We start from the raw sequence: 13,219 nt of genomic DNA on the forward strand, positions 1-13,219 counted from the left end.
ATCATTTTTCTTCATCATGAGTGGAATTTTTAAAGGTTAATATTAATTATTTCCATTGTTCTGAACATTTATCATGAATATTATCTACATGATGGCATACTACATTTAGCTTACGTTGTGTTCTCTGTGTGTGTATGTATGTATATTTATGTATTAGTAGTAAGATAAGATAAGATAAGATAAACTTTATTGTCCAAATAAAAATGGAAATTCAAGTTCCATTTGGCATAAAAAGCACTATTAAAAAACTTACTGAAGTAGTATCTTGTAATTTGTTCACCTTTTGGTCTTCATGGTTTTATTTTTTCAACTCTGTAAAGGTGGTTATATATTAAAGTTCTGTAGCTTCACCTGTATATATATATATAATTATATTCATATTTATATTTACATTCATATGTATCAATTTTGTTTATGTTGTATGGAAAATAAATTGAACTTTTGAATGTTTTGTAGTCAATGGCAAGTCAATGGCATTGACTTTTATATGATATTAGATTAACAGTAATGATTATTATAGTAATCCCTTGGTTGGAGCAGATGTAATGATAAGGATATTCAATGATAAAATGGAATTAAAAAAACTCCTAAGATGTTATTTGAAATGAATGTTTTTGTTGTTGGGCTTTTGTCATAAATATTTTATCATAAATATAACAATTACAATAAAAGGGTTAATTTAACCTATTATTTATGATTATTTATTGTAGCTGTTTTTCTTGATATTCATTACTATACAGTAATATACATATGGTAACTTTTTTAAGTCATGATTAGAAAATTTCTCCATGTTTGCTAATTGTTTTGTTTTATTTTTTTAGCGTATTATTAGGGTAGTATAGTATAGTGTTTTTGATGTTCCTATTAAATTAACTACATGTGGTAAAAATCAATCAATACCAATGGTATTGACTGATTGAACAATTACATATTTTAGCAATACAGTAATACCATTTACTTTAATAAAGTAGACTGTAAATGATAAATTAATTTTTTTTGGTTGAAGCAAACTTCTTGTTAAAATTCCCATCATATTTATCAAATCCATTTTTAATGAATAGCCATAAGTAATAATGCTATAATTTTACCTAAATTGGAATATTTCATAAGGTAAAAGAGCTTGTTAAAGACCAATCAAATTATGGAACTACCTACCCAATGATATTAAAACTGACATCAAGCAAAACATTATTTTAACCTATATTTAATTTTAAATTTTATTAAGTATTCTTGCCTTAAAAGACAATTTACATTCAAATTGTTCCTTACTTTAAATACTGTACATTGTTTGTAATTTATTTTGTTTAGTTCTATATTGAAAAAAAAATTAAACTCAAAACAAAACTATGAAAAGTTAAATTAGCTAACAAGGATTTATCATATTAGAAACAGGAGCTGATCCAGAATTTTTCAAACTGAGGGGTACAACAGTTTTAGAATAGCACATAACATTAATATGCATTGAAATTTTAAAAAAATTAGGGGCAAAACGGGAGAACATGCCCCCTGTGCCCCTACTAGATCTGCCCCTTAAAAACACAAATATAAATTAAGAAAAACAAGACATCACAAGTCAGTATTTTTATATTATCTCATAAATTAAATATGTAAATTATGTGATTCTTTTTTTCTTGTGGTTTACTCAATTGTGTGAGTTTTGTATATTAATATAGGTTATGGCATTTTATGTTGAATAGTTGTTTTCTAAATGGTGCTTGCATGCACTATAAAGAATCTAGTAGGGGATACCCAAGTGCACTGGTACAGACAGCCCCTGTGGTGGACGGTAACAGGTAGTACAAACACGAAGGGACCCTTGGGGAGAAGAAAGTCATTGATTGAGTTCTTATAGTCCTAGCTTCGAGTGCTTGAGATTGGTGTAAAAGCGCTATATATATCCAATCATTATTATTTTAAATATTTTTTTTTATACTTCTATGTCAATATGTTTTTAATGAATAAACCAGAAAAGAATGAATGCATGAATGAATGAATGAATTCAAAATGGGTGTCTAATGGGGAAAAAAAACAAAAACTATACGATAAAACATTGAGGTATCGTACCTTGTGACATCAGCATTCTTGGCAGATGGAGCATAAGCCTGTTCATTCTAAAAAAAAGATGATTTACTACTTATAAAATACTCTTCTCTTTGTTTATGATTGAATACATCATTATAATAGCTTATGATTGTGGTGACAATTAAAATATATACTTCTTGTACATTTGTTGTAGTTCTTTGATTTGTTTAAGGTCTAAAATTATAGTTTCTGTTAGACTGTGAAGTTTTTGCAATATGCAATCTAACATTTGCTAACAACAGTGAGCATGACATGAAATAACAGTGTCAAAAATATTAGGCAAACCAAATGGAAAACTAAATTTTCAAAGGAGACAATAGAATAAAAATACAATTATATACAGTATATAAAAATAGAAAGGTGGGGGTTTGTCTGTCTTAAGGAGGGTTATCTACGTAACAGAAGGCTAATTACCGTAACTGCAATGCAAGTTTGAAACTTTGTAACTAACCTACAATTGAGGCCTTAATGTGGCTTACTGGTTGGTTAACTACACATCTTTTGCATATAAGACATCCTATTATAGTATAATGAAATTGTACAAGCAAATTATTTGAAAAAATTAAGAAAAAGTATACCATGAGAGTAACATTGAAACATTAGGTACTAATATAATGACCAATAGCTTGAAGTTATATCAGTGAAACAAACTAATATCAGAGAGGGATGGTATTTTGGAAGGGAGACATTAGGAGAAATAATCAATATGACAATCTCTGACAGAATGCTATAATAATGAAGAGGGACACGACTATTACACAAGAAGCTAATGTAAATATAAGGAATATAAATGTAAGTGTTTTCATTGACAGTTGGAAATCTTAAGCAAATAGATACTGTATAAGCTACATTAATTACATTAAATTATTATAGGAATCAATATATTAATTATCCCTTATCCCACCTAACTCACATGTGATGCTTATTTATTTCTTTCAAGTACCTTTGATACAGATACATTTATTTATTTATTTATTTATTCACAATCTTTAACCAGGGTGGCCCAATCAGTCACTTAGTACATAGGAATGATCATAAAAACAATACATAAATAGAATAAAGGAGGATCTCATGAATCTTTCATCAAATTCCTGAATTGCATGCATGGAGTTCATAGCTGATCAAAAGACCACCTGTAGAGCTTTACCTGACTGTTGATAATGTACAGAAATGATGTAAGAGTCACAGTATTGTTCTATACCTGATTTTTACAGATTTCATCAATTTGTATGTCATCTATAATTAAGTGCCTGGAAAATTATGGTCTCTCAGGAAATGTTGATCAGTCATGACGTCACAGAAAATCACATTTTGAAAACTTTGTCGCATCTGAGTTGCCAGCCACCTATACAGTACACTGTTTAAGCACAGGAACACAGCCTAGAATATTGCACACAGTGGGCTAAATTCAGGCACTGTTGTCAGTAACTTTTCCTATGGGTTTTCTTAGAATTTGAGAAAAATAATTACAAAACGAATTCTTTACTCCTCATGTTTGTTGATGTTTTTAGCTTGTAGGCCTAGGACATGAACAAGAGGACAAATTTTTTTTGAAAGTTCGCGCCTAATACAGTACGATCTAGTCTTTGCAGTGATTTACCTGGAGGTCACATTTTACCTGATAATCACATTTTTTGTGTTGCAGCTAAAAGGTGTACAGCCAAAATCAGTTATTTCCCATTGCGTGTTTTTAATCGACTTTGGTAATCAACTACATTTTCCACATACATAGAAATTTTTGAAACTTTATTTAAAAAAACCTAAACCATAATTCACCACTATAGATACTTTTTGACAAAAATGAAAAATTATGACTTTGTTACCCAATAAGAAGTGATCTAATATAGACAATGGGTCGTGTCTCATATTATTTGTTATAATTTTATTATTCATTATTTTCACTTGACTCGCATAAATAATTTTGTTCGAAGAACATTTATATGCAGTTGTACTTCGCAGCACTACACTTGTAATTTGCAATTTCTAGTTAATTGATTATTTCTTTCCAGTAGAAACAGGCCCATTGATAGTGGCCAGAAGGTGAAGAAGATAGGATCAAATGTCAAACAAGAAGGACAAATATATGGTGTTTGTGATTTCACTGTTACAAATCAAGGACACCTTCTGGTACTAGAGAGTTGGAACAACAGATTACAATTATTTGATAATGAGGGAAGGTTTATGAAAGACCTTGTTGAAGCAGGTGATAAGGATGGTGAGATTCTTACCTACATTCGATGGGAATGACAACATCATTATATCTAGTGATCAGAAACTATAACAGCTATTCAGTAATAATTTCATTACTGAAATCGACAAGTACAAATATCTTGGTACTATTATCGCTCGATCCTACACAGACACCCATCATATTGATGAGTTAGTTAATAAAGGAAACAGAATAATCATTATATTACTTCCATTATGAAACCAAGAAGATTTTAATAGGGTGTATTACGGGGGACCTGTTATGGAAGACAATAGGCTTACCGACTATAAATTGTTCAGTATGGTTATGTAATAGTAACAGCTCTGTCGACAAGCTTGACAATACAATATCGAATGGCTAGAATCATCCTTAAGGCTCCTAGAAATGTAGCAAAAGAAGCTCTTCTAGGAGATCTAGGTTGGGAATCTATCTACCACATTCAAGATAGATTTAGGATGAGCAACTTCAGTAGAGTAAAAAATATGGATGAGTGTAGATGGCAAAAGATTCTGTGTAAAGCATTAATGGAGGTAGAAAATAATCTAAAATGGAAATGGATTAATCACATAAAAGAATTATTACAGAACTTCAAATTAAGTGATAACTTTAATTTAGACCAAGGTAGACTATGGCTGAAATGTTTTATACATGAAAACTCAATGGATAATACAGTACTGAGAAATGGGCCGAAAGGGCTAAAACAAAATCAACATTGAATGAATATATGAGATACAAACATACACCAAAAGCAGAAACATATCTGTTTGATAAGCTGAATTTTGAATCTGTTAGCTTAAAGTTAAAACCAGGACTAACTCATTGAATCTAGAAGGAAGAAAATGTGCATAGTCTAATGATAAACATACAGGTAAACTATGTAACAATGATAGCATCGAAAGCACTGATCAATATTAAGTTGCAATATAATGATACTGATAATATAATAGTTAATAGAGAGTAAAAAATGTTTGTTTGCATTCAATCCCTCACTCCTAATTTTCCAAGTAATGGGAGGGATATTTTTTACAAGCTAAAAAATAATCAAAATTGAGATAGTTAAACAAAAATTTCAGCCTGGAACATCAACAATATTTGGATCTTTGGTCCTACATTCTGCCAGTCTAAAGTAGGCCTATAGCTAGGCATATGTAAATTAAGGCTATAAGATGCACAAAATTCAAGTAAATTAAATATTTCTAACTGCATAATTCTAAAATACCTCTACTCTTTTTTTCCACCCGCCCCTTAATTAAAATTGTTACCCCCTGACAACAAACATATTTTTTAGGCCTAATGAAAATTTTACACGATGAGCTCCACTACAAACTATGTATCCTGTCAATTTTTTTCTATTTTTTAAAATTTGTGTGTGACTAAACAATTGCCTACTAGCTGTTGCAATGGGAAGCAAGAAGTGAGGTGGTATTACAAAACATACTAGCTGGAGACAAAACTTACTGTAACATTAGAAATATATTTCACAAATATGTAGAGAGTTTTTCAAGTAGCATGCAGACACAGAACAAAAAAAAGTGTTCAAATATAATAATTAACTTTCTGTCTGAAGTATCTCTTTACAATATTATGCATATATGTATTTTATTTACTTCAAATTTCTGAAAGTGAGAATACTCCCACTTAATTTTCTTTTTTGTATGATTTATAATTTTCAGGATTTCATGATGGCTAAGGTAAGTCAGTTTCTGGAAAAAAAAGATCAGATAAAATGCATTTGTGCAAATGGAGAGGTACAATACTTCTGCCAGGAATGTAGAGAGTACTTGTGCTCTACTTGTAGTGATCATCACACAAGATTGCCAATGTTGGCAAATCACAAGCTACATTCAGTGGAGAAAATTCCTCCATGCTTTAATTAAGCAATCAAAATTGGATTTGCACTTAGATAAAACCTTGAAATAATTAACAGTTTCAGTAGCACTAATATAATGGTCTTTTAAATGTTGTCCTATGTTACCTTTACTGTGCATAATCATTTCTTATTGAAAATAGAATTAATTAATCAATCAGTAACTTGTGTGTTTTTAAATGAAATTAATGATTTTCTTTAAAAAAAAAAAAGATGCTACCCAAGGCGAGACTTTTTTTATACCTTGCTTGACGAACTCGCTGACTAACGCATAGGCTTCTCCTGAAGATCTTTGGTGACAAGACACGACAACTTGTTGCAGCATCCAAGGGACGCATGGTTTAGCTTCACTGTCACAGCATGTTGAAACTATAAATGAAACACAATATGTAATGATTTTGTTAGGACAATGAAAATATATAATTAAATTTGTTTGGTACAAGGACTGCAAACAGAGTTATTAATGAATAGAACAGTCTTCCACAAGAAGTTGTTTGTGCTTTGTCGGTATTGGGTGAGAGAAGAGATGGTCTGATCACCATCTTAAATTTTGCCTATATGTAACAGGAGTTTCCAAGATGTTACAAGAGTGACAAGTGAGCTGAATTCTATAGTTCAAGGCAATCCATACAACATATTTTTGCATTTAAGTTAAACATTAAAATTATATATCATAAAAATAAATTTTGAGCATTTATACGCTGTGTTATAAATGATCACGAAAGGTTCGTTCCTGATGTAAGTCAGACTATTTAAATTTTTAGAGGTCAATTGATGTGTGAACGTTAAAAAAAGTTGAATTATTTTATAATAAATCTTGTTTTTAATAAATTTGTTTGATGTTTGGTATATAGTTTACACTGTGTATCTTTTCACTGAGTAGCTCAGACTAAAGTCCAACTTTTCTTAATCTATTATTAATATTAAGTTAAATAGAAAGAACCAATCATAATTACTGCAAACCATCACATGACATAATCAACCAATCATCCAATGGAAATCATCCTAGAACATAGGCGAAACTAAAGATAAAACCACCCTGGAGCAGTGAATTGTTTCTCATCCAGTCTGATCATACACAATTATTTCAACGCAAGGGTCAACCTTACAACAGTAAGTAGATTTATTGGTGGATTGAAACAATAATGGACTACAGTTGATTATAACCCTGTATAGCATACTGATTTCCACTGTGAAAGAAGATTTAATTTATCATTGCAATTTTTTAGCAAAATATTATATACGTACTCCATATCATTTTAATATGAGTCTAGTTCAGAATTTACAGCAAACAGGTCTGAAGGATTAGTAGAAGTGGTGTCCATATATGTAACACATTTAAAAGGCATAGTAGTATTCAATATTAATAAAAACAGTGACAGATCTAAGGCACAAATACTGTTGTGGTTCTCTAACCCTACCACCCTCCTTACCTGTATATTATTCATGTTATTGTACATAATTAATAATTACAATTATCAAATCATAATTTGCAGGATTACTTCAAGATGGCTACTAGTAAACTGGATCAGTTTCTGGCAAATGTTGATGAGAAGGTCCTAGAATGTACCATCTGTTTTAAGAGACTTCAAAATCCTAAATCACTCAACTTCCATAGTTTTTGTTTGGCATGCCTAGAAGAATGGGTTAAGACGAAGGGTATGCTGACTTGCCCAACTTGCTCGAAATCTTATCCTATTCCAGAGGGTGGGCTTCAGAAGCTTGCGCCTAATACCTTTATAAATAACTTATTAGAAACTATTGAACAATTTTCAGAACCAGATCAGATGAACTGTTTTTGTTCAAAAGAAAAAGCAAAATACTACTGCCAGGAATGCAGACATTACTTGTGCTCTAGTTGTAGTGACTATCACAAAATATTGCCAATGTCAGCAAATCACAAGCTACATTCAGTGGAGGATATGCGGTCAATGACGCCATTTAAGATTGCATCGTTACATCATCGACTGTGTAATCTTCACAACGAACCTTTAAATTGGTTCTGCTGCAAATGTAATATTCCTATATGTATGCACTGCACTATTTCTGACCACAATTCACAGCAAGGGAATCACAAACCAATCAGCATTTCTAAAGCTTTTCAAACATTTAAAGAAACTGCAGAAGAACTGGAGAAAACAGCCAATGACTGCGAAAGCAAATTACAAGACAGCCTTAAAGCAATTATTCAAAATGCTAAAAAATTAGAACAAAGTAAAGATAAAAGTTTAAGCGATATTGATAATCATGTGCAAGAAATAGTCAAGAAAGTCAAAGAGAATGGAAACAAAATTAAAAATAAAGTGGAGACACTCTACAAAAGAAAAAAGAAGGTAACTGATGTACAAATAGATGAACTGAAAACAACAATATCTGATATGAATACAAAAATAAGTTTCCTCAGTCAGTTATTGGAGAGTGATGAAGTAACAGCAATGGAATCAAGTGGAAGAGTAATTACAGCACTGAAGGACAGAATCAATGAATTTCCAAAAGCAGAGCCAGATGATTATGGAGAAATTACATTCTTTATAAACAAACAGCAAATGGTTTCATTGCAACAATGTGATATTGGGAATGTAACAGAAATGAGGGCAGCAAACTCTTTAACATTAAAAGGAGAGGAATCTGTGATTCAAGGTAAGAAATTTGTTGTCAAAGTAATGAAAACAGATGAATGTGAAATACATGCAAACCAACTGAAGGCAACATGGACACAGCCTACAGGAGAAACAAACATCACTCAAGTTGAAGAAGATGACAATGGAGATTTTTTTGCGACAGGAACATGCACAAGTCCAGGTGTTTGTAAACTAGATGTGAGTGCTGATGGTAAACCTATCAAGCAGTCACCAATGGAAATCAAAGTAGAGAAGGTAGGACTAGTAAATAGTATTCAAATACATAACAATGGAGAAATTGGTGATGTAGTTGTATGTGAAGATAATTGCTTGCTGGTGTCAAATTTGACAAATGTAATTCGAAAGTACAAGCTATCAGGAAAACCCACTCTTGCGGTCGTACTACCACAAGGTGTAAAAGTTTACAGAATGTTCAAAATGGAGAATAGTAAGATAGCATTCACTGACTCTGGTAATAACGACATCAAAATATGCAATATGAATGGAACAGTGATTAAATCAATTCGTCTGGATAAGTTAAAGCACCAGGCTGGTATATATGTTGATGAGGCATCAAATATGTTATATGTAACACAGAGCAGAGTTGATACTTATACTTTTAATTTTGTAAGTGTTTTCATGCTTGACATTGATACTGGCAAAATTATCAGAAAGATAGGGGGATTATCGTACAATGAATGTCAAATGAATGGAGTCAAAGATGCAATTGATATTTCAATTTCCAAGCAAGGACAACTTCTTGTATTGGAGACTTGCAAAGGATTACAAACATTTAATATTGAGAGAGAGTTCATGAAAGTTCTTGTGGGAGAAGGTGATAAGAATGGCATGGTGAAATATCCATCTGGTGTAGTAGTTGATGAGGATGACAACATTATTATATCAAGCTGTCACAAACTACAGTTATTCAGTAGTGATGGAAACTTTATAAAGAGAATTGATAAACCAGAAGATAGCATAAAATATCCTCGTGGACTATCCATCATTCATCCAAGGAGAGTTGCAGTAGCAAATAATGGTGACAAGACTGTAAAAATTTTCAATTATTAAAGTATTTGATATTCTGCTGTGTTTTTTTTTTTGTTGCTTTTATTTCAAATCATTTAATTCAAAATATAGGTATTCCCTGTCATAAAGGGCTAGTGCCCCCCCACCCCACTTCTGGGAGAAAAACCACAATTCGTTGGGGCAAAAAAAAAAAAAATGTTTACACTGATTACTTAATATTAATAAGCATTTTGAAACCCCTAATTTGACATAGTTTATGGGAGCTTACACCCTGAACCACAAGTATTTATAAAAGATTCAAGGTTCAATATATTCGGTCATATAAATATTATATGAAATATCCTTTTTTTTTAAAATTTTGCCACTGGGATCTAGCCAGGCTAAACGGCTTGAAACCGCATGAAAACTGACCCTTTTAGACATGTTTTTTTTTAATGCTTTCACTGTTAATGTTCCGCTGATTTTTTGGCCGTTTCGGTAGCGTGTCCACAATTTATTTAATAATGTTATTTTTTTTATAATTTCTAAATCAGCATTGCTTTATTGGAATCTTTATTACTGTGATCGTATCTGAATACCTTCTGTGTATTAAGGTTGTCTGGTGACCTGAAGCAAACTAATATGGTCGGCTTTTAAAAAAACAGCCTTCATTCACAAACGCCTGACCTTCATGGCCGTTTCACTATCAAAAAGAGAATACATCAAACTTTCTTGTCATCTAGAAATTAATTTCACATAGGCTTACTTTTTCGTTGGAATGCCCACTTATTATATAGAGGAAGGTATTCTAATTCTAGCAATATGTTGATGAAAAACTGTGATTTCTCAGCCAATATTTGTCCGAATGACATGATTTTTGTTTTAGAGGTATAAATAATAATTTCTTTATTACAATGAAAATATTAATTACCATAAATTTCAGTAATTAATAGTTTTAAAACATTGAACTAATTATTTTCAATGGTTAGATTCCAGGCTTGCTGACCTTAGTGTGGTCTTAGGGAGACCACACTAAGTGTGGTCTTAGGGAGACCATTATACTGTAGAGGTCCTATAGAAAAAAGTGCTAATGAAAGTTCTAATGAATTTATGCTATTCAAGGTAATTCCTATTCATTGCTTGATTATATTATACTGTGGTTTATGCTTTGTATAGTTTATTCTACTATGAAATCATATATTCTTTCTACTTGTTAATGAATGTGATTTGGAGAGTATCACCTCTAGTTAAGTGGTATGGTCGAATAGGTAATAAAATGGATTCATTACAAGTGAGAAATTCAATCCCTTGGTTTATGCAAAGGCCTAAACACAGTCCAGAATCCCCGAAACAAATTGTAATGTCATTTTATATGTGAAAGTTTTAAAGGTGAAAGCATTGGCTTATTTTATATGTATTTATATTATTGTAAGCATGCACTTTTTAAATATTTCTCTTATTGATGTCATTTTAACATTATTACTCCTTACAATTTTTACCTTTCTTCTTATTTCATTATATTTGTTGAATTTTAATTCAAATTTGTAAGGTGAAAGCATTTGCTTTTTATTTGTATTTGAATTGTTGTGATTATGAACTTTAAAATTTTACTCTTAATGCTGTCATTTTAACAATTTTTTACTTTCTTCTTGTTGAATTTTATCTTCTATGTAAAATACCATGGCGAGGAAAAAAAAATTGGAAGATTACAAATCTTTGTTTATTATCTTATTTATCTTTGTTTATTAACGTTATCTTATTGTTTCACGTAAGTTGATGAACAATTTACAACTAATTATAAACTATAGGAATTCATATATTGCGTACTGCATTAAGTTATTAAGTTGAACGTGTATTGTAATTACTCAGATCGTAATATCGTACAGCACCATACCCTGGCCCGTAGGCAGCTTCAGCCAAGGGGGGGTTCAGGGCGTGGGGTCCAGGGGCCCGCCTAAGGTGGGGTCAAGGGGTGAAGTCCTTGTGGGGGCGGGGTCGAAGCCCCGAAGCCGGAGCCTTTTTGCACTGTATATGTATGTATATGTATATACCAACCACAAAATTAGGCCCTACACGTTTAAAGACAAACAGTTCCTGAACAAACAACTCACCAATATTTCCAAAGGTTACATTGTATATTGAAGAAATTAAAACTAATTACAAAAATAAAAATTTATCTTGTGCACATATCCACTTGGTACTCAACATTCTAGTAACGAGGAAATGGAAAATGAATGCTTGGAATTAGCCCTTGGAATGTCATAAATTAACATGAAAAAATATAGCAGAAGAAACAATAAGGGGATTGGCTGTTTCAGAGGTGTATTTCAGGTGTGTTAGCCTTTCTCTTCATTGGCAATGTTTTTATATGATGTTTTTATGAAGTATTTGTTGCCAAGAGAGTTTGACTAAGAAAAAAAATACTACAGCTTTGTTTACCAGCACTTTGAAGTCCTCAATGAGGGCGCTAGTTGATTAGATCCAGTAATATTCTGCTATGCAGCATGAGTGCAATTTGTATTGTGGATGTTTATTGTGAGCCTTTTGTTTAACAATTATACGTACACTAGAACCCGTCATTTAATTCTTGACACGCGTGTGTGTTTTGTACATAAAATAAGAACTTTATTTATGACAACAGTGACATGATTATACGTTCGTAAAATCGGGAATTCGTAAATTCAGGGTTCGTAAATGAGGGATTCGTAAATGAGGGGTTCTACTGCACTTGCTACACAATTAATTAATTAATGTCGAAGTGTTTAAGTGATATACAATAAGACAAACAATAATGTATCATACCTTGTAAGATATCAGCGTTCGTGATAGATGGAGCGTAATCTGGTTCGTTCTGGAAAAAAAATAAAGGAATATGACTATCATGCTAATAAAATACTCCTAAAATTACTTAGTTGTTTTGTTTCATTTATTTTCCATTTATAACATTCTAGATCATACAACATTCTAGATCATACAATGACAGCCTAGGTACAAAACCACTCACCAGCACCCAACCACATTCAAACCATGGAGGAATTAGTTTTCAAACACATGCAAAGTTTTCCAGCACAAAAAGTAAACAACCCGCAAGAACCAATGGGCGTATTCGACTGGTTCATTTCGTTGAGTAATTCATTTGACTGGTTTGTAAATAGACTTTGTTGACAACGAAAATTAACCTAAAGCAGAGTTTGCGAAAATACTTATTTACTATATATATCCAAATTGTGTACTTTACAGTATAGTAATACTTTTTTTACCATATATTGAGCAGGTATTTACATGTAAGATATTTAGGCTTATTCACCCAAATAGAAGTTTTCTCTTAACTTCTTTAGCAAAGAAGACAGATTAATAAAATTTAAATTCTTGATATGGACCAAAAGAACATCATTTGTCCCATGCATAATAAAAAATAAACAAAAATATTTA

General features: G+C 31.6%; 1 protein-coding gene across 1 annotated transcript; it reads left to right on the forward strand.

Annotated features, from left to right (window-relative positions):
* The first annotated feature begins 7,206 nt into the window (after positions 1-7,206).
* LOC117107026 (E3 ubiquitin-protein ligase TRIM71-like) lies at positions 7,207-12,694 on the forward strand. The gene is made up of 2 exons (XM_033248543.1): positions 7,207-7,271; positions 7,935-12,694. The coding sequence occupies exon 2, from the start codon at positions 7,946-7,948 to the stop codon at positions 9,848-9,850; it is 1,905 nt and encodes a 634-aa protein (XP_033104434.1). The 5' UTR covers positions 7,207-7,271; positions 7,935-7,945; the 3' UTR covers positions 9,851-12,694.
* Positions 12,695-13,219: the final 525 nt, after the last annotated feature.

This window comes from Anneissia japonica, unplaced genomic scaffold (genome assembly GCF_011630105.1).
Source record: "Anneissia japonica isolate Jap-2015-1 unplaced genomic scaffold, ASM1163010v1 scaffold9291_len582782_cov165, whole genome shotgun sequence".
Taxonomy (NCBI): domain Eukaryota; kingdom Metazoa; phylum Echinodermata; class Crinoidea; order Comatulida; family Comatulidae; genus Anneissia; species Anneissia japonica.